Source organism: Sarcophilus harrisii, chromosome 3, assembly GCF_902635505.1.
Source record: "Sarcophilus harrisii chromosome 3, mSarHar1.11, whole genome shotgun sequence".
In the NCBI taxonomy this organism is placed as follows: domain Eukaryota; kingdom Metazoa; phylum Chordata; class Mammalia; order Dasyuromorphia; family Dasyuridae; genus Sarcophilus; species Sarcophilus harrisii.
The window spans coordinates 402934086-402955758 of record NC_045428.1 but is presented as its reverse complement, the minus strand read 5'-3'; the positions used below and the strand labels follow the sequence as shown (position 1 = coordinate 402955758).

At 36.1% G+C, this 21673-nt stretch overlaps 1 protein-coding gene across 1 annotated transcript in view; it reads left to right on the top strand.

Moving 5' to 3' along the window:
- Positions 1-21673, top strand: part of LOC116422449 (myosin-IIIb-like) — a 179656-nt gene that overhangs the window by 137602 nt on the left and 20381 nt on the right. Inside the window, exon 11 of the mRNA XM_031960481.1 lies at positions 3165-3285. Coding sequence (XP_031816341.1) covers positions 3165-3285 — 121 coding nt within the window. The remainder of the gene's footprint in view (positions 1-3164; positions 3286-21673) is intronic.

Sequence of the window (21673 nt, the reverse complement as noted above, 5' to 3'; positions counted from 1 at the left end):
AATATAATATATCCTGGCCCCAAAACCAGGACTGGTCATCTCCATGGGGCAATCTTTTTCTGGTGAATTAATTTCTTCAGGAATCCATGTGTTACAGACTAAGGGGGAAAATTGAGTATTTTAAAGATATTTCTATTAAATTAGCTTAGCCTGATGAATTTTTCTTCTCTGCTCTAGATATTTCTGACTAAGAAATTAGAATAGAAGAGTTATCCAGAACTACAGTTCCTCTCCCCTAGTGTTATTTCTGGCAAATTCTAACTCCCCTGTTATCCTTTCCTATATTCCATGCAAACCACCATCCTTTCCTCATACTTATCTTCACACCACCCTCAATTTCCATAGACTTTCATGTTGATGAACTTTCAGATTATCTTTACTGCTTACCCATTGCTTTATATTGACCAGCTCCCAAGGATTAAATGATCATCTCCATGCTGATAGTTTTCAGATTTATTTATCTACCCCTAACCTTTCTGATAACCTCTAGTGTCTTACTTACAGCTGCTTTTCAGATATCTCAGAGTAGATGTCTAGTAGACATTTTAAACTCAACATATCAAAAATGGACCTTTTTATCTTCCCCCCTAAGCCTTCTCTCTCTCTCCTACCATACCTATTTCTTTAGAATATAACACATCCTTCCAGGTCCTTAAGTTCACAACCTGGAAGCCATCCTAGACCATCACTAACTCTTACTCTTCATATCCAATCTGTCACCAAAGCCTTTTGATTTCACATTTGCAACATCTTTTGAATAAACCCACTGCCGCCTCTCTTCCGACATGGACCCTGCTCTGGTGTAGGCCCTCATTGCTTCAAATCAATATTATTATAATAGCCTACTGGCGGATCTTTCTATCTCAGTTCTTTCCTCCAATCCACCTCTATTCAGTCACTAAAATGATTTTTCTAAAGCATAGGTCAGATCATGTTGCCCACTCTCCTACTCAATAAACTCCAGAGGTTTTCCATTGCCTCTAGGATAAAATACAGCACATTCTATTTGGCTTTCAAAGACCTTTATACTCTAGCCTCATGCTGCCTTTTCAGTTTTCTTGTTACTCATTTCTTTCCACATACTTCTATCTAGTGACACTGGTCTTCTGGCCATTCCTCAAACAAAACACTGCACCTTTCATATCCAGGAATTTTTTCTCACTGTTCCCCATGCCTTGAATGCTTTCTCTCCTCAGTGCAAATTACTCATTTCCTTACCTTCCTTTGAGTGGCAACTAAAACTCCATCTTTTCCTGAAAGCCTTCCTCATATCCTCTTAATACCCTCTGAATTGTAGTGCCCCCTCTCCATTAATTATTTACTATTTATCCTGCATATATCTCCTTTATTTCTTTGTAACCCCAGCATCAAACACAGTGCCTGACACATAGTAGGCATCTAATAAATGTTTATTGATTGATTGTTTGATTTTTTTTTTTTGCAAATCTCTTCCCTTTAATTATATGATAAAATTTTCATGTAAATTTCTTTTTCTCCTCCCCTGCTTTAAAGATGGCTACCATTAGGCACAAATACATATATACATACATAGCCTGGTAAAATCATTCTATATATACTTCTATTTATCAGTTCTTTCTTTGGATGAAGAAAGTTGTCTTTCTTCATATTTCCTTTGTAGTTCATTTAAATGAGTCTTAAATCTTATAGTCTCTCTCACCCACATACTTTATGTTATAATGACACTAGTTTCCATGCTGCTTCTCAAACTAGACACTCCACTTTCTGAATGGGCATTTTTCTTGGATCTCCTCCATGCCTGGAATTCTCTTCCTCTTCATCCTTAGTCTCCTATGTTTCCTTGACTTTATTCAAGTCTCAGTTTAAATCTCACCTCACCCTCTTTAGGGCTAGTATCTTCCCTCTGTGTATATTTTCCAATTTATCCTATTAAGTATTTATTTGTAGTTATTTGCACATTTTTCCATCATTAGACTGTGAGCTCCTTGAGAATAGAAATTGTCTTTTACCTTTCTTTTTATCCCCAGAATTCATTACAGTGAATGGCATACAGTTGTTTAGTTCTTTCAGTCCTATCTGATTCTTCATGACCCCATTTTTGGGTTTTCTTGGCAAGGATACTGGAGTGCTTTGCCATTTCCTTCTCCAACTCATTTTTACAGATGAGGAAACTGAGGCAAATGGGGTTAAGTGACATTCAAAGTAGGTACTCAATAAATATTTACTGACTTGACTTCAGACCCATGATCCTCTCTGATATTGTTATGCATTATCATAAATTACTTTTTTCAATAAATCAATAAATTCAATAAATCACCTGTGACCTAGCACAGAATTCAGTCTTTTTTTTAAAATTAAAACTTTTTATTTTTAAAACATATGCATGGATAATTTTCAATATTCATTCTTGCAAAATCTTGTGTTCCAAATTTTTCCCTCACCTCTCTCACCCCCTGTCCTAGATGGCAAATAATCCGATATATGTTAAACATGTACAATTCTTCTATAGATATTTCCACAATTATCAAGCTGCATAAGAAAAATCAGATCAAAAAGGGAAAAAAAATGAGAAAGAAAACAAAAAGTAAGCAAACAGCAACAAAAAGAATAAAAATACTATATTGTGATCTACATTCATTTTTTACCTTTCTCTGAGTGTAGATGGCTCTTTCCATAACAAGATCATTGGAACTGGCTTGAATCATCTTACTGTTGAAAAGAGCCATATCCATCAGAATTGATCATCACATAATCTTGTTATCATATACAGTGTTTTGTTGGTTCTGCTCACTTCACTTAGCATCAGTTCAAGTAAGTCTCTCCAGACCTCTCTGCAATCATCCTGCTTATCATTTCTTATAGAACAATAACATTCCATAATATTCATATACTATAACCTATTCAGCCATTCTCCAACTGATGGGCATCCACTCAGTTTCCAGTTACAGAATCCAGTCTTGAGAGAATGAGAAATGACTTTGATAAGTTTTGGTGGGATACTACAGGGAAAGATCCAGAGAAGTCATGGAACAGCATAAAGAACCTGGGAATATAATGTTGGGAAAGAGGATATCGAAGATGGAAAAAAAGGAAAAAGGTGGGGAAAGGTCGTTAAAAGAGGAAATGAGCACCCGAGACCAATTTCTTATCTCAGGGGTTTTAAATGTCTGTTTGTTTGCTCTCAGTTTTTAGGGGTTATCTTGTCCGCAAAAACAATACAGGCTCCCAAATCCTCCATGGCTATGAAGAAAGTAGAGACCCCACAAGCACTTGTTTTCCTTTGACTGGAAACCCTAATGGAAGCTGGTGAGTCTTGGTTCATGAGTGTGACAGTGTCTGAGCATGACTACCTCTCACCCAATCAACACTGAACAGGATTATTTATTCTTGCCTCAATGTGGATAGTCATATGACTGACCTATTAAAATTTTTTTTAATGTTATTAATAGTCCAAGTAGTATGTGCTTGCGATCCCTGCTTCTGGGAGAGGGCTAAGAATGGTGGAGTTCTTGAGCTAGGGAATTCTGAGCTATAGTGGGCTAACATTCAGAGTAAATTCACATTAAGTCTAGGTACTAGGGGAAGGAAAGAAGGTATGGTGGGAGGGAGGGGGAAAGGAAGAAAGAAATAAAGGGAGGGAAAAAGGAAGAAATAAAAAAGAAAAGAAAGGAGAAGGCAGGGAGGGCAAGAGAAAGGAAGAAAGTAAGAAGAAAAGAATGGAAAAGGAAAGGGAGGGAAGGAGAATGAAACAAGCAAGCAAAGAAGGAATGACGAAAGGAAGGAAACATTTGAACACAGGTTTTCCTGACTCTAGGCCCAGGACACTCTCCATTATGCCATCTCACCCTTAAGGAGGGGCAATAAGGACTGGTTCAGAAACCAAGAAGATTTAAGCTTCTATAGCAATCAACTATGAAATCAGGCCTGTGAGCAACCACAGAACTTTCAATCCAAGTGAGATATGGAGAACCAATCAAAATTCATTAGAATATTTTGATTTGAGCTGGCAGCTACTTCCCACCCCATACTCAGAGAAAACTCTGAGTATAAAATGTATTACCTATAAACAATTTATGGATTGTTAAAAAAAAAATAGAAGAATTAAGAAAGGAATCTTCTGTCCTCTAACTCTGCTACTAATATTGTTTTGTTTTGTTTTGTTTTTACTTAAATTTTGCTGCCTCTCAATGCTGACTTTAATTATGCCATTGTGGTCATTCTGTGTATAGATCTTTTGGCTTTTGTTTCTTCAATCTTCCCAAGTTCCTTTGAATTTTTCTCATTTAAAATTCTTTGATACAATGATATTCCATCACACATACATACCATAGTTTATTTGTTGTTGAAGTCATTTTTCAGTTGTATCCAACTCTGACCTCATTTAGGGTTCTTAGCAGCAATCCTGGAGTGGTTTGCCATTTCCTTCTCTATCTCATTTTACAAATGAGGAAACTCAGGCAGACAAAGTTGAGTGACTTGACCAGAGTCACACAGCTAATAAAATCTGAAAATGAGTCTTCCTGACCCCAGGTCTGGCACTTTATCTACTGTGCCACCTAGTTGTCTAATACATTACTTATAATATTCTGCAATTATTTACTACTTAAGGTTCCTTTAAGAAATTTTTAGCATGAACCTCTTGGATCACCTTCAAGAATCCCCAAGGGATTCACTACTCACTGAATTGAAAATACCTGCTCTGAATGAAACTATCTCCATCAATCATTATCTCAGTAATTTAACCAATTTTCAACTAGCAATTATTGATCACCTACTAAAATAGAGATCTCTAAGGCCACTTCTGGCTCTAAATGTATTACCCTGTGATCTACTTTTAAATGAAATGATGACTTCATGCTAAGTTTACCATTTTTTCTCTTTAAATAACCAATGTTTTGTTGACCAGACTCATCTGTTAGAAAATAAATTGTACTCTCAAGTATTTTTTGTAATGGAAAAGTATGTAATAGTTATCACAAAAGTTCAAATGTGTTTTGTGTAGCCGGGAAAGCTATGTAGACATCAGTGGATCCAAGACCTCATTGATTTGGATACTCTCTCCATGGCTGAAGATCAATTGTTATAATTGTCTTTTCCCTCCCTATTAAGCCTCAATGGGATATTTACCCATCCAATGAGCTAGAAGGTGCCCTCTGACCTTTTAAAAATATTTTGTGGATAGCAGCACAATACTCAGATTGTCCATTTGTTATCCTCCAATTTTATTACATGATTGGCCTGTTTCCTTTAATTTTCTTATACCACTCTTTCATGTTCAGCTGGCTTAACCTCCTTAAGCCACACTGTGCTTTTCACCATTGCTCTTTCAATCATCTGCAGGTTTTTTTCTATTATTATGATGTTTCATGATTTATAACCATAATATATCACCAGAATATTGCTCCTTAAAATATGAGCTTTGCATCAGGGAATAGCTTGGAATCACTGAAAATGCCAGACAGTTTCCAGAAAATACAATCTAGCCTGATCTTTTTTACTCCGGTTCCAGCATATTGACCATTTGTAGAAAATGTCCAAGACTAATTCAGTGGACATCTATCCAACTGTACTTCATAATCTGGGCCATATGAATTCTTTTTCCCCCCTCATTTTGTTTTGAGCCTAAATATAAGATAAACACTTTCATTAAATACAGTAGAACTGAAAGAGTTAGTTGTACATGAAACAGACAGCTTTGAAGATGTGTAACTTGTCTTTTTTTTAATATATATATAAGAACTAGAATGTATTAGTTTCAAGGCTATCCTGTTTGTCTATAATTCCTTTTGGCCATTCTCTCTTTTCTATACATTTCAAAAACATGTTTCAATGATTCTTCTTTCTTTTTTTGGGAGGAAAAAGTAATATTATTCCTGATTTCTTCCTTTCTTCCTACTCTCTTCACCACCACCCTTCCCTGCCATGGGGTATAAACTTTTGTGACAAATATGAAGAATAAATAAATTCCCCCTTTGACTTTGTCTAAAAAATGATCTCATTCTGTAACTTGAGTCCATTACTTCTTTGTCATGAAATGGGTAGCATGTTTCATTATCTGTACTCTGGAATATTGACTGGTCATTACATTGACAAGATCTCTTAAGTTTCTCAATGGTTTTTATCTTTTGTTGTTGTTGTTGTGCAGTTATTTCTGTGATATCCAACTCTTAATAATCCCATATGGTTATGCAAAGGTACTGCAGTGGTTTGTCATTTTCTTCTTCAGCTCATTTCATATGCGGAAACTGAGGCAAACAGGGTTAAATAACTTGCCCAAGGTCACACAGTTAGTATCTGTGGCCAGACTTGAACTCAGATGTTCCAAACTCCAGACCCAGCACTCTATCCTTTAAGTATTATGCCACAACACTTAATAAATATTTTTTGATTAAATAATTAAAATCATTTGATGTAGTAGAGCAAAATACCATCATAAACATTATCCTCTAGGAAGATATCTCTCATTAGTAAAGCTTCTACAAGATTCCTTTGTGGGTACAACCACTGAAATAACATTATTTAACCACGCTATGAAAATTTACATCAAACAAGGCAGAAAACAACCAATCCATCAATCAGGTAACATTTATTAAGTACCTCATATGGATCAGACATGGTGCTAGGTGCTAGAAATACAAATTAAAGAAATGAAACACTTCCTCTTCACAAGGAACTTACTTACATTCTAATAAGGGAGAAACAAGGACATGTATACAAATATATGGGCTGTGTCTATATATGTTCCTGTCTCCTCCATTAGCATATAAGCTCTGAGTAGGGATCATAATATACATATACATATGTATACATATATGTATATGTCAAATAATAAACAATGAAGGATCTTAAACTCCATTTCTCACTTGCCTGTGAAAATATGTTCTACTATAGAAAATATTCTCTCAAAGTTTACATGTTTTTTTCTCTTGCTTTCATCAAGAATACATAGAGCATCCTCATAAATATTTATAGAGGTAAGAAAATTGAATTTGCAGTAATTGTTAATGACTTTTTGGTTGTCTTTTCTTGGTATTAATATTGTCTATGACAATTCTCATTGTTTGGAATCTTCCTTTTTTCAAGATAGCTTGAAAAATCTATCTTTAAGTGACTTTAAAGTTACATGGCATCTCTTTGTTTTTTCCAAGTTAATTTTATTCTGTGCCATTTTAACTTCTTCCAATAATCCATAAGATCCTATTGTCACAGAATCCAAATGTTGTAGTCCTATTGTCATTAATAAGATGTGATTAGAATAGATTTCCATGGAAATACTGGCCTTTCTATTACATTTATTTTATATATATATATATTTGTTGTCCTTCTAGTTTCATTTATGAATGTTCTGACAATGACTGGGCTCAGTTAGTTGTTTATGCCAAGTCTTTTTTCAAGTTCATATTCCCTTCCACAACTTTTTCGATTTTTGTGAATTAGTATTGCTCTGATTCTTTAGTAGTCTCTCTCTCTCTCTCTCTCTCTCTCTCTCTCTGTGTGTGTGTGTGTGTGTGTGTGTGTGTGTGTGTGTGTGTTTTTAATGAGCCCATAATCTAAACTGCGCTGCCCCTGGCTACCAAGGCTATCTGCTTGGCAGGAGGTTGGAATAGCAAACAATTGATATCAGGTCAGTATATTACCCATGAGAGATTAAAACACAATTATCAGTACCAGGGAAAAAAAGGAACAGAACATTAAAAAAAGCTTCTGGAAAAAATATACTAAGATGGACAATCCTGGATACAAAATGACAGATTTCAAATGTAGCTCAAGAAATAGCTTACAATTAGAGCTTATATTACAAGATTGAGAGAAGAGTTAGTAAACAGATATAATTTCCTAGTGCCAGAACTAGTTTGTCCAGTGAAGTATATGAGGGTTGTAATCATAACATCAACACGGTTTTAACCAGAAGCCAGAGGAGTAGAGTGTGGGACTCATATAGGAAGGATTAGTGACATATAAAACAAAATGTATCACAAGATGCAAATTTTGTTTAATTTTATTGTAATTTGATAAAGTGATGGATTGCATTTTAGACCATGGATGATTTTTTAAAAATAAGACCTATAATTTAATCAGTGCAGATAACATGACTTATATGGAAATATGTTTTACATGATTACACACTTATATCAAGTTGTTTACTATCTCAGGGAAAGGGGAGAGGAAGGAGAGAATTTTGGAACTCAGATCTTTTAAAATGATTATTTAAAATGCTTTTTTTGTGTAATTGGATGAAAATAAAATATTATTCAAAAAGATTCCATCAGTATAGGGAATTTGTAGTAAGGAAACATCTAACAATGTGAATTGACATCTGTTCAGCAGCTTCTATAGTTTTGGAGACTTGTTTGGGCACTGAGAAATGAAGCAACTGGCTTAAGGTCACACAGCCAGCATTTATCAGAGACACGTCTTCCAGCAAGCACCATTTCCCCTTAACCATGCTGCCTTCCAACTTGGATTGCATATTGTACTGTAAATTTAAATGATAGGAAAATATAAGCAGGATCCTTTAACAGAATGAGTTTACTTGGAATTTTGCCTTCACTTCTGAAGCTGTTCAAATAATATATGTCCCTCAGACCAGGATATTAAAAAGACATAACAGGCATAGTGAGGATCAATATGCTGAATAGACAAGATCAGCTGATTTTAATTTAGAGAGACCACACTTTTAAATTAGTTCAGTTAATAGGGCATTAGCTTAGAAAAACAATTTGGTGTTCTCAAACACCCTTAACCCTGAGGTACTATCATATTCTGAAAGAATATTGATATAGTTGGGATTGAAGATTGAGACTGACTAGGTCAATTTATGAAAACTTCATTCAGAATTACTTAAAGAAAGTAAATCACTTGACTGAGCTCTGTAAATGGGACTCTTTTAAAAGCTGTTTTGCTATTAGTTTGTCATTTATATATTCTGCAAGAGATTTCTATTTAAGTTACTGACATGTTAAATTTGTTTTATCATTGTTTCTACACAAAAGATTTAGAATCGAATAGGAGGCATTCATTGTCTTGATTGGTGTCATCTTTGAATCTATATACATTTCTACGCTTGCCAGACCTATTCAATCATCCCTGACACCTAGCTGGCAGCTGCTCACAGATGGTGACAGCAGAAGCAGAGGACTGAGGGAAAAGTCCTAGGTGGACTCATTAAATTTAGCTAAGATTGTACCTCAAGCTTCAAGTAGAATAAATAAGAGACAGTAAGGATGTCATAGATCATTTAGCATTTTAAAACCTGACCTGTCACTTGCGGTTAAGGCCTTTAAACCTGAGCTAAAATAGCTAAATTGAAGTAAATTCTAACTTCTGATATAATCTCATCTCATACCATTCAGTGTCTAGCACCATGTTACCCAACCCTGCTGTAAAGTTTGGCTCCATTCCTTCTTTCATTCAACAAACACCTATCAAATGCCTACCAAGTGTGAAGTCCTGTGTTGGCCCTGAGAGGAATACAAAGATAAAGAAGACCTGGTCCCCACCCTCAAGGAGTTTGCAATCAAATCCAGTGAAGTGATGGATTGCAATGGGCACAACTTGGCAATAGTGAAGGGTATAGAGTTGAGGAAAGACCCCAAACCCAAGAGTGCAGCTGCTAAGGGAATAGTTTCCCTTGTTTTTTCCCCTTTGGATAAGCAACAGAGATCACCTAGGAGAAAATGAGATAGGAATCCCTTTTTGGGGGCCCCATTTTCTTATAATTTTTCAACTACCAATTCAGGAGTCATCTGGGAAGCACATGGATCAATGAATGGAACATGGTAGGTAGAAAAAAGAAGGGAAAGATAGATAATCTTAGGAAGGAGGTAAAAAGATTAAACTATAAACTCCTTGATGGTAGGGATTGTCTCAGTCCAAATTTGTATCTTTTGCACCTAGCCACCCATTGCTATGTACAGAGTGGGCACTTGTTTCCTGCTTGAATTATAATACTTTGTGTTGAATTAACTTGTTGACATTTTATATCATCATGGAATTTAGAACCGAAAAGGATCTCAGAGATTAACATAGTTCCCTTCCTTTATTTTTCAAATGGGCAACTGAATCCCAGAGATGTTATTGACTTCTTTAAGGTCTCACATATAGAAGTCAGACTTTTGATTCAAATCCAGTTTTCTGACCCCCAAATCCAGTGACTGAGAAATTAAGTGACTAGCTTAAGTGGATCAGAGGCATCTCCTCCTGACCGCAACACCAGCAAGCACCATTTCTCCTTAACCATGTTGCCTTCTAACTTGGATTACATGTTGTACTGTAAATTTATGGGAAGGTTAATGGGAGGTGGCACAACATTTAGCCATTACATCCCAAACTCAAAATGTCCTAAATGAACCCATCTTTTCACTAAGTTCTCCCTTCTTCCTAACTATGCCACTTTTGTCCAGGCCACCATGAATCCTCTCTTCACCCAGTTATTCTTCATTTTCATATATCTAGCAGAGGCAGTGGATAGATCCCTGGATCCATAGTCTAGGGAATCCAGGAAGAGGAATTCAAATCCAGCTTCAGACATTTACTAGTTCTCTGACCCCTAGATAAGTCACCCCCATGTATTAATTTCCTCATTAGAAAATGGAGATGATAATAAGACTTATCTCCTAGGGGTCATTGTGAAGATCAATGAGATAATATTTGTAAAAGCACTCAGCTTTCATTGACACCTACTGATCCTTAATAAAATATTCCCTCCCTCCCTTGCCATATCTACTCGGTTGTGAAATTTTGTCCTTTCTATTTCTACTTGGTGAATATCTGGCAGACTCTCTCCACTCATACTGCAACTATCCGACTGCTCCCTTCCTGATGACTCCACTTGGTAGTTATTGTGTAGTCATTTTTTCAGCCTTGTCTGACTCTTCATGACACCATTTAAGTTTTCTTGGCAAAGATCTAGAGTGGTTTGCCATCTCCTTGCCCAGGCTCACATAGCCATTAAGTGTCTGAAGCCAGACTTGTACTCAGGAATATGTCTTCCTGTCCTCCAACCCAGCACTCTACTGTGTCTGCTTTGTCTAGTTGTTAGTGCCCCTTCTCCACATTATTTTATGTGTGTTTTATCTATTAGATATCTCATATCTCTTTTATCTCTGCAGATATTATATCCAAGTAAAATGTAGGTTTTTTTAAAAAAAAACAATGACTACTTCATTTTTTTTTTTTTTTTGCTGAGGCAATTGGGGTGAAGTGACTTGTCCAGGGTCACACATCCAGGAAGTATTAAGTGTCTGAGGTCAGATTTGAACTCAGGTCCTCCTGACTTCAGAGCTGGTACTCTATCCACTGCACCACCTAGTTGCCCTGACTACTTCATTTCTGACTATGTATCTTCAGGATTTAGTACCACTCTTGTAATTGTTGTTTGTTCTTCATTATTGAAGAGGACCAATGATATCATGGGGTGATGTCTTGGCTTGAGAATGGATTGGATTTAAATGAGACAGAATTTGGGCAGATTGATTGGGAGCCCAAGGGCAGGACAAAAGACAAGACAACTATTGCTGGCCTTTGAGATGCAGTGTGTAAGTAACTCTTCAGGTCAAAGTGTTCCTCTTCCCCACCATCACTACTTTCCTATAAGTATTGTTTCCTTCTAGTGACTGTGAACTCCATGAGAGCAGGATCTTTTCCCTTTCTTTATATCACTGGTACTTAGTTTGTGGTACATAAGTAGGTATTTGAAAATGCTTGTTGATTGATTGACCTATTACATGACAGATCCTTAATAAATGCTTTTTAAATTGAATTGAATTGAATTGAAATAAAGTTGCTGGTCTTGTGATGGAGAAAGCCATCTGCACCCAGAGAGAGGACCGTGGGGACTAACTATGGATCACAACACAGTATTTTCATCTTTTTTGTTGTTGCTTGCTTGCATTTTGTTTTCTTGCTCATTTTCTTTCCTTTTTTGATTTGATTTTTCTTGTGCAGCATGATAACTATAGAAAGATGTATGGAATAATTGCACGTATTGGATTACTTGCTGTCTAGGGGAGAGTGGTTGGGGAGGGAGGGAAAAATTTGTAACACAAGGTTTTGCAAGGATGAATGTTGAAAACTATTTATGCAAATGTTTTGAAAATAAAAAGCTTAAAAAAAAAGAAATAAAGTTGCTAGAGGGAGTTGCTACATCCCCAGTTGTAATGTGCGGAAGACACAACATTTTAGATAGTCTCTTCCCTCAAGATGCCTATATTCTAAAAGAAGGAGACAGCTCCCATTGAGGAATGAAGATATGAAAAGTTTAAGGTATGATGAGGGGTGGATATAAAGGATATGTGGAAACATCCCATTTAAGAACAAGGGTGAGTTTGGCCATGGTTCATAGTTCTGCAACTAGAAGGGAGAAAGCGGACCAGAATATGCTTTTGATTGCAAATTTAAGTAGACTGAGGCTTTCTTAGCTTTCTAAGCTTCCTGCTTAAGAGGCAGTGGCATAAAAGGGAAAGATGAATCTTGGTGGGTGTTTTGCTGAAACTGTTACTAATCAGGAGAGGGAATCCCCAGGGCTCTGATGCCTCAAGGGCAAGTCTGTACTGTCAGGTGGTTATTCAGGACCATGGTGGAGAAGCAGACTGGAGAGGAAGAAGTGTATTATATAACAAATGATGTGAGAAAAGAAATGGGATTTTCCCCAAAAAATTTTTTTCTTCACCTTTTGATAATATCCCCCATTTTAATCCTGATAAATACAGTAATAAATAATTGTGCCCTTAATTCACTTGCTTCCATAGGGCAAATATCACAGGTGGCTTTTATTTGAAGTTTTTTAGCATAACTAGGTTAACTGGTTGGCAGGTGGATAGCGTGCCAGGCCTAGAGTCAAGAAGATATGGATTCAAATCCAACTGTGATCTCTCTTTGCCTTAATCCACTGGAGAAGGAAATCCTTCTGCACTGCAGTATCTCTGCCAAGAAAATCCCAATGGGGTTACAAAGAATTGGACACAAGTGAACAACAACAAAATCTGTATCATCTCAAAGGTCCTTTTCTATGAAGAATAGACAAGTAAAGAAAATAACCAGGGTAGAAGAAGATAAAGGATATGAAGGCATTTAGGGGAGTGTTCATTAAAGATACTGGTTTCTTATTTTCTGTGATCACTGCCACATATCTTTAAAATGTGCCATTCATACAAGTGTTTGTGGAGATATGTGGCAATCTGTATTCCCTAGCTCACATAAGAACCTGGCCCACACTCTGCCTTGCTGCCTGGGAGGCAATTTCACTGCCTCATCATTTCTGAGATCAGCCCAATTGGCTCCCAGCCTCCAGAGCTGCAAGGATGACACAGAAGAGAATTATGTTTCCACCTCAAAAGTTGCCAGCTTTTTTTTTTAAACTGACTGAATCACATATATTCCCATCTTGGGAATTTGAGTTCAAATATAAGCAGCCCACAATAAAGCTGCTTGCTCTTGGAATATGTTTTGAGCTACTGAGTAAAAATATCCATACCAATATTATCAATTTCCTCCTTACTTTTAAGGCGCTGTCTCCATGATAGTAGAGCTAGTTATACTTTGTTGCTCAGCCATTTCAGTCATGTCCAATTCTTTATGGTCCCATTTGGGGTTTACTTGGTAAAGAAACTGGAGTGTTTTGCCATTTCCTTCTACATTCATTTGATACATTAGGAAACTAAGGCAAACAGGGTTAAGTGACTTGTTTAGAGTCACATAGCTAATAAGTATCTGAGACCAGATTTGAACTTATGAAGATGAGTTTTCCTGATTCCAAATCCAGTGCTCTATTCAAGGTGCCAGCTAGCTATACCTAGGAAAGTTTGAGGGAAAATCAGTATAGATGTTGAAATCTTCTACTGTAAGGGCAAAACCTGGGAAAAAGAAAAGGAAGGTCAGGTCCCTCTAATTTTATGCCTATATGATTTTATTAACTGCATACCATATTGATAAACTATATCAGATGCTACTTCTATCAAGATGAAACATGCCATAATGCCAAGAACATTAATGTTAAAAATATTTTAAAATAAAAAAATGTTAACAATTGAAGCAAATTAATTAAAGAGGAAGCATATTTAAAATTATCTTAAAGATATTTAATAAATTTTCATTTAGCTTGGACTTCCAATCTCTAGGATCTTTTTATTTTATTTTATACATGTTAAAGTATATATTAAATGCAATATGTGTAAACATATTTATATTATTCTCTTGCTGCACAAGAAAAATCAGATCAAAAAGGAAAGAAAATGAGTAAGAAAACAAAATTCAAGTGAACAACATCAAAAAGAGTGAGAATGTTATGTTGTGATCCACATTCACTTCCCATGATCCTCTCTTTAGGTGTACATGGCTCTCTTCATCACAAGATCACTGGAACTGGCATCAATCATCTCATTGTTGGAAAGAGTCACATTCATCAGAATTGATTGTTGTATAATATGGATGTTGCTATGTACAATGATCTGGTTCTGCTCATTTCACTTAACATCAGTTCATGTAAGTCTCTCCAGGTCTAGGCTTTTGCTAACACATTTTCTGTGCTTGATATGCCCTCCTTTCAATCTGTCCTTCAATACCAGACCATAATCTATCTTCTTTATTAAATCTTCCTTGGTAATCCCTTCCTCTTTTGGCCTCCCATAGCATTTTTTTTAATCTAATTTTTATCACTAGTCTTGGTGTATTTACCACATATTGCCTTCTATTTGGAGATTGCTTGTTATAATGGAAAGAATATTAGGTTTGGAGTTAGAAACATGGGTTAAGTCTTCTCTCTTCTATTTGTTATGTATACAAACATGAAAAATATCTTTGCCTTTCTTGGTCACACTTTCCTCATTTGCAAAATGAGAGAATTAGATTAGATGACCTCTAATGTCCTTTTAATCTATGTCTTTGATCCTACTCTTACTCTTTGCCAGACTAAGTTTGGAGGAAACAAGAAATTAGTTTTTTTGTATCTGCTACAATGCTTAGCATAGAGCTGTGCACATAATAGACTTTCAATACATATCTGCTGAATAAAAGAATTCATTTATGTAAAAAAGCTGAATTTTTATTTATGTTAGGTTCAGGGGCAAATCTGAGTTTCTTGAAACATTTATTTTTACTCTTCTAACATGTTTCCAACCAGTTTTTCTGTTGGCTTGAGTCTCCTGATTTCTTCTGCAAAAGTATAATATTGGCTTTTGCTTAAGAAGCCAGAGATGTTAGCTAAATAAAGGAACAGAGTTTCTATTTGCACTGAGTGCTGAATTTCTGGAACAGATCTATCTTTATAATGTGACAATAAGCACCAAGTGTGGGACAATGCTTAAATGTGCATTTTCTTTAGGAAGCTGTTATTCTTGTATACAGATGTTAACTATTACTAATACATTAGCAGACCACTTGCTATTGCTAACACACTTTTTTTAAAGAGTAGCTTGTTAGAGCTAGTTCACAGATTTAGAGATGGAAGGGAATTTAGGGATTATCAGTCCATTCATTTTACAAAAGAGATCCAAAATGGCTAAAAGACTTGCCTAAAGCAACACAAATATTAGGTGAAACAGTCATTAACTGCTCTATATCTGTTGCACTAGATTCACTATAAGATTATTGTAATCTTAAATGGAAATGGAATGGGAACATTTCTCTCATATCACAGGATTCGTCCTTTATTTCAATTCAATTCAGTAAACATGTATTAATTACCTACTATGTGCCAGGCACATACTATCTGCTAAGCTTTGATGCTATAGTAAGAGGCAAAAAACAGTTGAGCCCTCAAGGAGCTTACAGTCTACTGGGAGAGGCACTTTACAAATAAAAATATACAAAGCAAGTTCTATACAGGATAAATAGGACTAATTAATTACCTGAAGAAAGGCACTGGGATTAAAAGGGGGTGGGGTAGGGTGGGGTGAGGAAGTCTTCCTTTAGAAGATGGGAGAATTGGGATATAGTAGAAAGATGTAGAATATAATAGAAAGATCCATTGCTTAGGTATGTTTGGAGGTGGATGCAATGTGATATGATCAGACCTTTGCTTTGGAAAAATCACTTGGCATCTGTGCTATGTGGAGGATAGACGACTGAAATAGGAAGAGATTTGAAGGAGGGAAAGCACCAGAAAGTTGCAATAACCCAAGCATGGAGTGATGAAAGCCTAAATAAAGATGATGGCCATGTGAGCAGAGATAAGAGAATATTTTCAGGAGATACAATGAAAGAAATTCCAATGCTTGGCAACTGATTGGATATGTGGCAATTGAGAAACAGGAGTCAAAGATGATATCAAGATTGCAAACCAAAGGAACTAGAAGGATGGTGGTATCTTCAACATTAAAAGAGAAATTTGGAAGTAGCATAGGAGGGGAAAAGATGAATTCTTTTTTGGTCATGTTGAACTTGAAATGCCTATAGGACATTTAGTTCTGACAAGCAGTTAGTGATGCCAGACTTAAGCTCAGGAGAGAGACTATTGTTGCATAAGTAAATTTGGGAATCATTAACATAAAGAAGATAATTGAATTCAAGAGAACTGATAAAGTTTCCAAATAAAGTAATAGAAAGAAAAAATAGAAGAGACCCAAGAAAGAGCCCTTGACAGTGCCCATGTGTAGTATACATGATCTTGGTGGAGATCCTGGAAAAGAGATTAAGAAGGAGCAGTCAGACACATGGGTCCCAAAAACCCACATAAGAAAATGTATCCAAGAAAAGAAGGTAGTTAACAATGTCTGCAGAAAAATCAGGAAAGATGAGTATTGAGAAGATGCCATTCTATTTGGCAATTAAGAGATCACTAGTAGCTTTGGAGAGAGTTTGTTCATTCAAATGATGAGATAGGAAGCCAAATTGCACAGAGTTTGAAGAGATTGAGAGGAGATAAAATTGAATTATTGTTTGGGGATAGATTTTTCAAGAGGTTTTAACTGAGAGGTCAGTCAACAAACATTTATTAGGCTCAGGGAAGGGCAGAAGAGAAAAAGAAAGAAATCTGGTGACCACTATAGGAACTAGTGAGGCTTTTCAGGAGGCATGAGTGTAAGCATCAGGGAGGGAATCAGTAATTAGAGAGCCATGGGTTAGAGAGATAGTGAGGATGACGGTGGGGGCAATCTGCTTAAGGAGAGAGGAAGGGATGGGAACAAGAATACATGTAGAAGATTTGGCCCTGATAAGCATAAAGGCAATACCATCATCTGAGACTTCACTGAAACACTAGAGAAGCTAGGAAATCAATTCAAGAGAAGGATTGTCTTGCTGAAGTGAGGGTCCATTCAAATTAGCTAGCATAAATTTGTAGTATAATCTGTTAGTCTGGTGATTTCTTCCAGTTGTATTTAACATTTACCTGAATGAGCGCAGATAAATAAAGAGTGGAAGTAATACAGGATTGGGATTTGGCAAAATGTAATTGTCAATGGGACCCTAAGTGAGCAAGGGACTCAAGAGTAAAGGACAGTATAGTATTGAATTGGTTCACGAAAGGGTTAAGAGTGGGAAAGAAAGTGAGTACAGTTAGGTCAGAGGTGATAATCCGGGATAGCACTGAGAGGGAGGATTTGGAGGTCACTGTGAGAAGGAAGAGTAGGTTTAAAAGAAATAAGACATAGGGAAAGATGGAAAGATAAAATAAGGATGAGATAAAGCAAATTCAGCATTCTTAAACATGGAAATTGCAAACAAGGATTTTACCATTTCTCTATATAGCTAATGTAGAATGAAAGAATAGGTCATAGGGGTAGAATAGTTGGAGGAACTAAGAAGCTGGGGAATTTGAGGGAACTTTACAATATATGTTGGAGTCTCAGAATGAAGACAAGAGTTAGGGTAGAAAGAAAGACTATCACCCCTGCATGGAACTCACTGACCCAGAAGATGTCTTCAGGGGTGCATCTAGGCTGGATGATAAATTTGAAGGATCTCAGAGATGGAGAAGCTGCTAAGTAACAGTACTAAAGGAAGAATCTGGAAGTGACACTAGGGAACAAGAAACATTCTGGCTGTCCTATTGAAACCAAGGAGTTGGGGCGTGAGTCAAAGTACAATGAGTACTAGAATGAGTTGGCGGGGACTCGGTGTCATCAGGAGGGAGCCAGTTCCCAGTGAGTGTCAGATGGAAGGACCAGGAAAGGCAGTAGTGTAACATGAGAACAAGTTTATTAATGGCAAAGTAGGCATAACAGAGAGTACTATGAAAGGGGCTGGCACATCTGGAATGGGACATTGTGGGGAGATAAGGTTGAAGGGGATGGAAATAGGACAGCAGACAGCTGAGGTTGGGAGGAGGGTTATCCTTTGACATCTAGAGGTTTTATAACAAAGGGCTATAGAGCATAGGAGGAGGGAATATGTTAACCATTGAGGAATGAATGATTCCAGGCAGAACAACAGTGAGATTGGTTAATGATTAAGACCGATCTTCTAGGTGTCATTAGAGCCTTCAACTGTCAGACCTACCATATTGCTGTGACCTAGGAAGTGTATGGAAACCCATTTTATAGTAGATATGAATATTTGTCTTAAGCCCTGGCTAGTTGTACCCACCCCTCCATCAGGAAGTCAGACATTTATTACATACCTACTATGTTCCAAACAGAGAGTGGGGAAATCAATTGTTTGCTCAGAGTAGAGATTGTCAGTGTTGTGCTCTTGGACCAGTCCAGAAGCCTAGAGAAGAGTTAGGAGATAAGTTTGTAGTAAAATGGAAGGAGGAAGGAAATGGTTTGTCAGAGTTTGTACATATTCTGGGAACTGTGATGTTACTATTTAATATACTACTGTATATCCTTACTAATATTACTATGAGTAATATACTACTGTATACCAAGTGTAGTGGTATTGAAGAAGCAGTTTGTTGAAATGATTTTTGAAAATCTTTTTCATCATTCTTTTGTTTGTTGTCCTCTTACCTTTTCATTCTTGTATGTTGTTGAGATAATTTTGTTTACTTAGATATCTTGCCAAACTTACTTTAAACTGATTTTATCTACCACTGAGTCTATTTTTATGAAATTACATTGCTCTGGCTATCTCCATAATTCACAATATTTTGTGGATGAATTTATATTCTAAATTACTGTTGCAGCTGTATCTCGCCTCTGGGCAACATGAGTACTGGCGAGGGTGTTTTCTGAACACTTTCTGAACACTTCAGTTTCCTCGTGGAAATTAATTTAGATTGCTTAAACTTCTAGATGAAATTATTATAGTCAGTGTCAATATAAGTTCCATTGTCCATTTCCTACATCTGATTTTCAAAAGCATTTAAGTCATGGTTAAATCATTTTAATTGTATAGGATATTTTTTTACTTTTTTTTTAATTTTTTAAAATTTTGAAATTCTTACAAATTTTAATTTTTAAAATTGTTTTAAATTTTTAAATATCTTTCAAAAAAACCAAAACCTGACAGTACACAGTTAACTCAAGGGAAACTTTCACATGTATAAAAAAGTCTTTTCCAATTTGGTAGGCCATAACATCCAGGAGGCCCACTCCAATGAATCCTTAGGACTTACTGGCCATGCTATTTACTCCAAGTTCTCTTTGAATTCTGAGCCTTGCCATTCACTCTGTTTTAAAATTCCCTTAGATCTCTGGGTTTTTTCATTTCCTCGGCAGCTGAATTCTTATGTATATATGTATGCATGTACACATATTTGTATATAAACATGTATGTGTATATGCATGTGTGCATGCATAGATGTATTATTTCCCTATTAGAATGTGATCTCTTTGGGAATGAGTCTTCTTTTTTTGTTTGTATATTCAGCATTAGCATAGGATTTAGCACTTGGACTTAATAAAAGCTTATCCATCCATTCATTCGTTAATGTATAAACTTAATTTCATCTTTTTGTAAATCCTTGTCATTAATACTGCAATGTGTTCAATGAAATAATGATTCTTGTAACTTCTGGATACATAATAAAATCTATTGGGCAAACTCCTTTCTTTGCTCAACTCTCCAAAAATTGAAATAAATGTCTGACACACATTTAAGTTTAAGCTGCATTTTTAACACTTTCTCCTTCACTTTCTTAAGTCTTAAGATCAACAAAATTACAAATGAAGTCCTAATTTGTAACACTGCAATTTCTAAAGTGAAAACACTCACCTTGAAAATTTAACAATTGGCTCTCCAGCTGGTATGAACTAGTTCATCATAGCCCTATCTTTTCAGCCATCTTTCCATTTAGATGCATCTTCTTTCTTCTGGCACATAGCAAGAATGTCAAAATTGACATAATTCAACTTCTCAAGCAATATGTCCACTCATTGACCACTGAGTGAGGATTTCTTATTTAGAGTGCCAGCCTGTTGACAAGCTAAAAACTATTCCTTCCCCAACAGATTTTTTTAAACCAGACTTTCTGTACATGCAAACGTAAGAGGAATTCCATATGTCTAAATAAAATCTGCTGTGTCCCAACTTAGACTTTCCCCATATTTTGAACACAAGATCAGCATTTCCCTTTAGAGAAATCATCTGTCTCTATATTATCCTCCCAACTTTAGCAAATTCAAGAAGAGAAAACTTGCTTAAGAAGAAATGTTGAAGAAAAAATTGTCTGGAAATGAATTTTAAATAAGAGCATTTCCTTACGGACAGTTTAAAGTCTCTGCTTCCTGCTGAAGCCTAGATTATATTTTTAAATGCATAGTGAGAGGAGGTTAATTCTATGTCATTTCCTATTGCAGTTACAGGCTTTGTCATGGGAAATCATTAACTTTGTTCCATTGTCTTCTTAGTTATGAGAATGAAGTATTTGCATATTAATGCTTGAGATGTTTTGTGAATCTCAATGGCACTTTGCTGCTATCTGTGCTGAGTAAATTTACCTTGGTAGTCACAGTACCCAATAGCAATAAAAGAAAAAAACCAAGAGGCCATAGTCTTTAAAGTACTTTAAAAGGAGATAAAGCCCCTTTCCTCTAAGAGGTCACTGCCTGATAGGGTACATAAAATGCTGAATGTAAGTCAGAAGGAGTGGACACAAATCTAGTTTCAGACACTCACTAGACATGACCCTAACAAGTTACTTAAGCTCTCATAGCCTCAAATTCCTCATCTGTAAAATGAAGATAATAATACCTGTATTTCTAGTGTGTGATTTTAGATAAGTCATTTCAGTGCTCTCTGTTCCAATTTCATCCTCTACAAAATGGGAAAAATAACAACACCTGTGTCCCCTCGATGTGAAAATCAAATAAGATAATATTTACAATATAAATGCTAATTATTATTATTATTATAACCTAACTCATTGGCTTATTGTAAGGATCAAATGACCTATGTTTGCCAAGGCAGCAATCATTGAATATGCAGCTACTATGTGCCAGGTCATGGGCTAAGTTTTGGGGATACAAAGAAAGGCAAGTACTTGGCAATCTTTAAAGTACTGTATAAGTCAGTGATTATAGACATTATTAATTCTATCAATCTGTCACCAAGCATATATTAAATTACTTGCTCTCAGAGACCACAGTCAATCAGATAGATAACATGTTCATAAACAAGATAAACATGGGGCAATTTTCTTTTTTTCCCAGGGAAAGAGGGTACTGGGTAGCTTGAAAGTCTCTTTTACCTACCTATGTATATGAGATACAGTCAAAACCAACGGATTTTCATTTTTGAACTGCCCTTCCTCTTCTCCAACATTACTTTGAATTTATTTCATATATGTTCTACCTGTTGCCTTTCCATCCCAGAA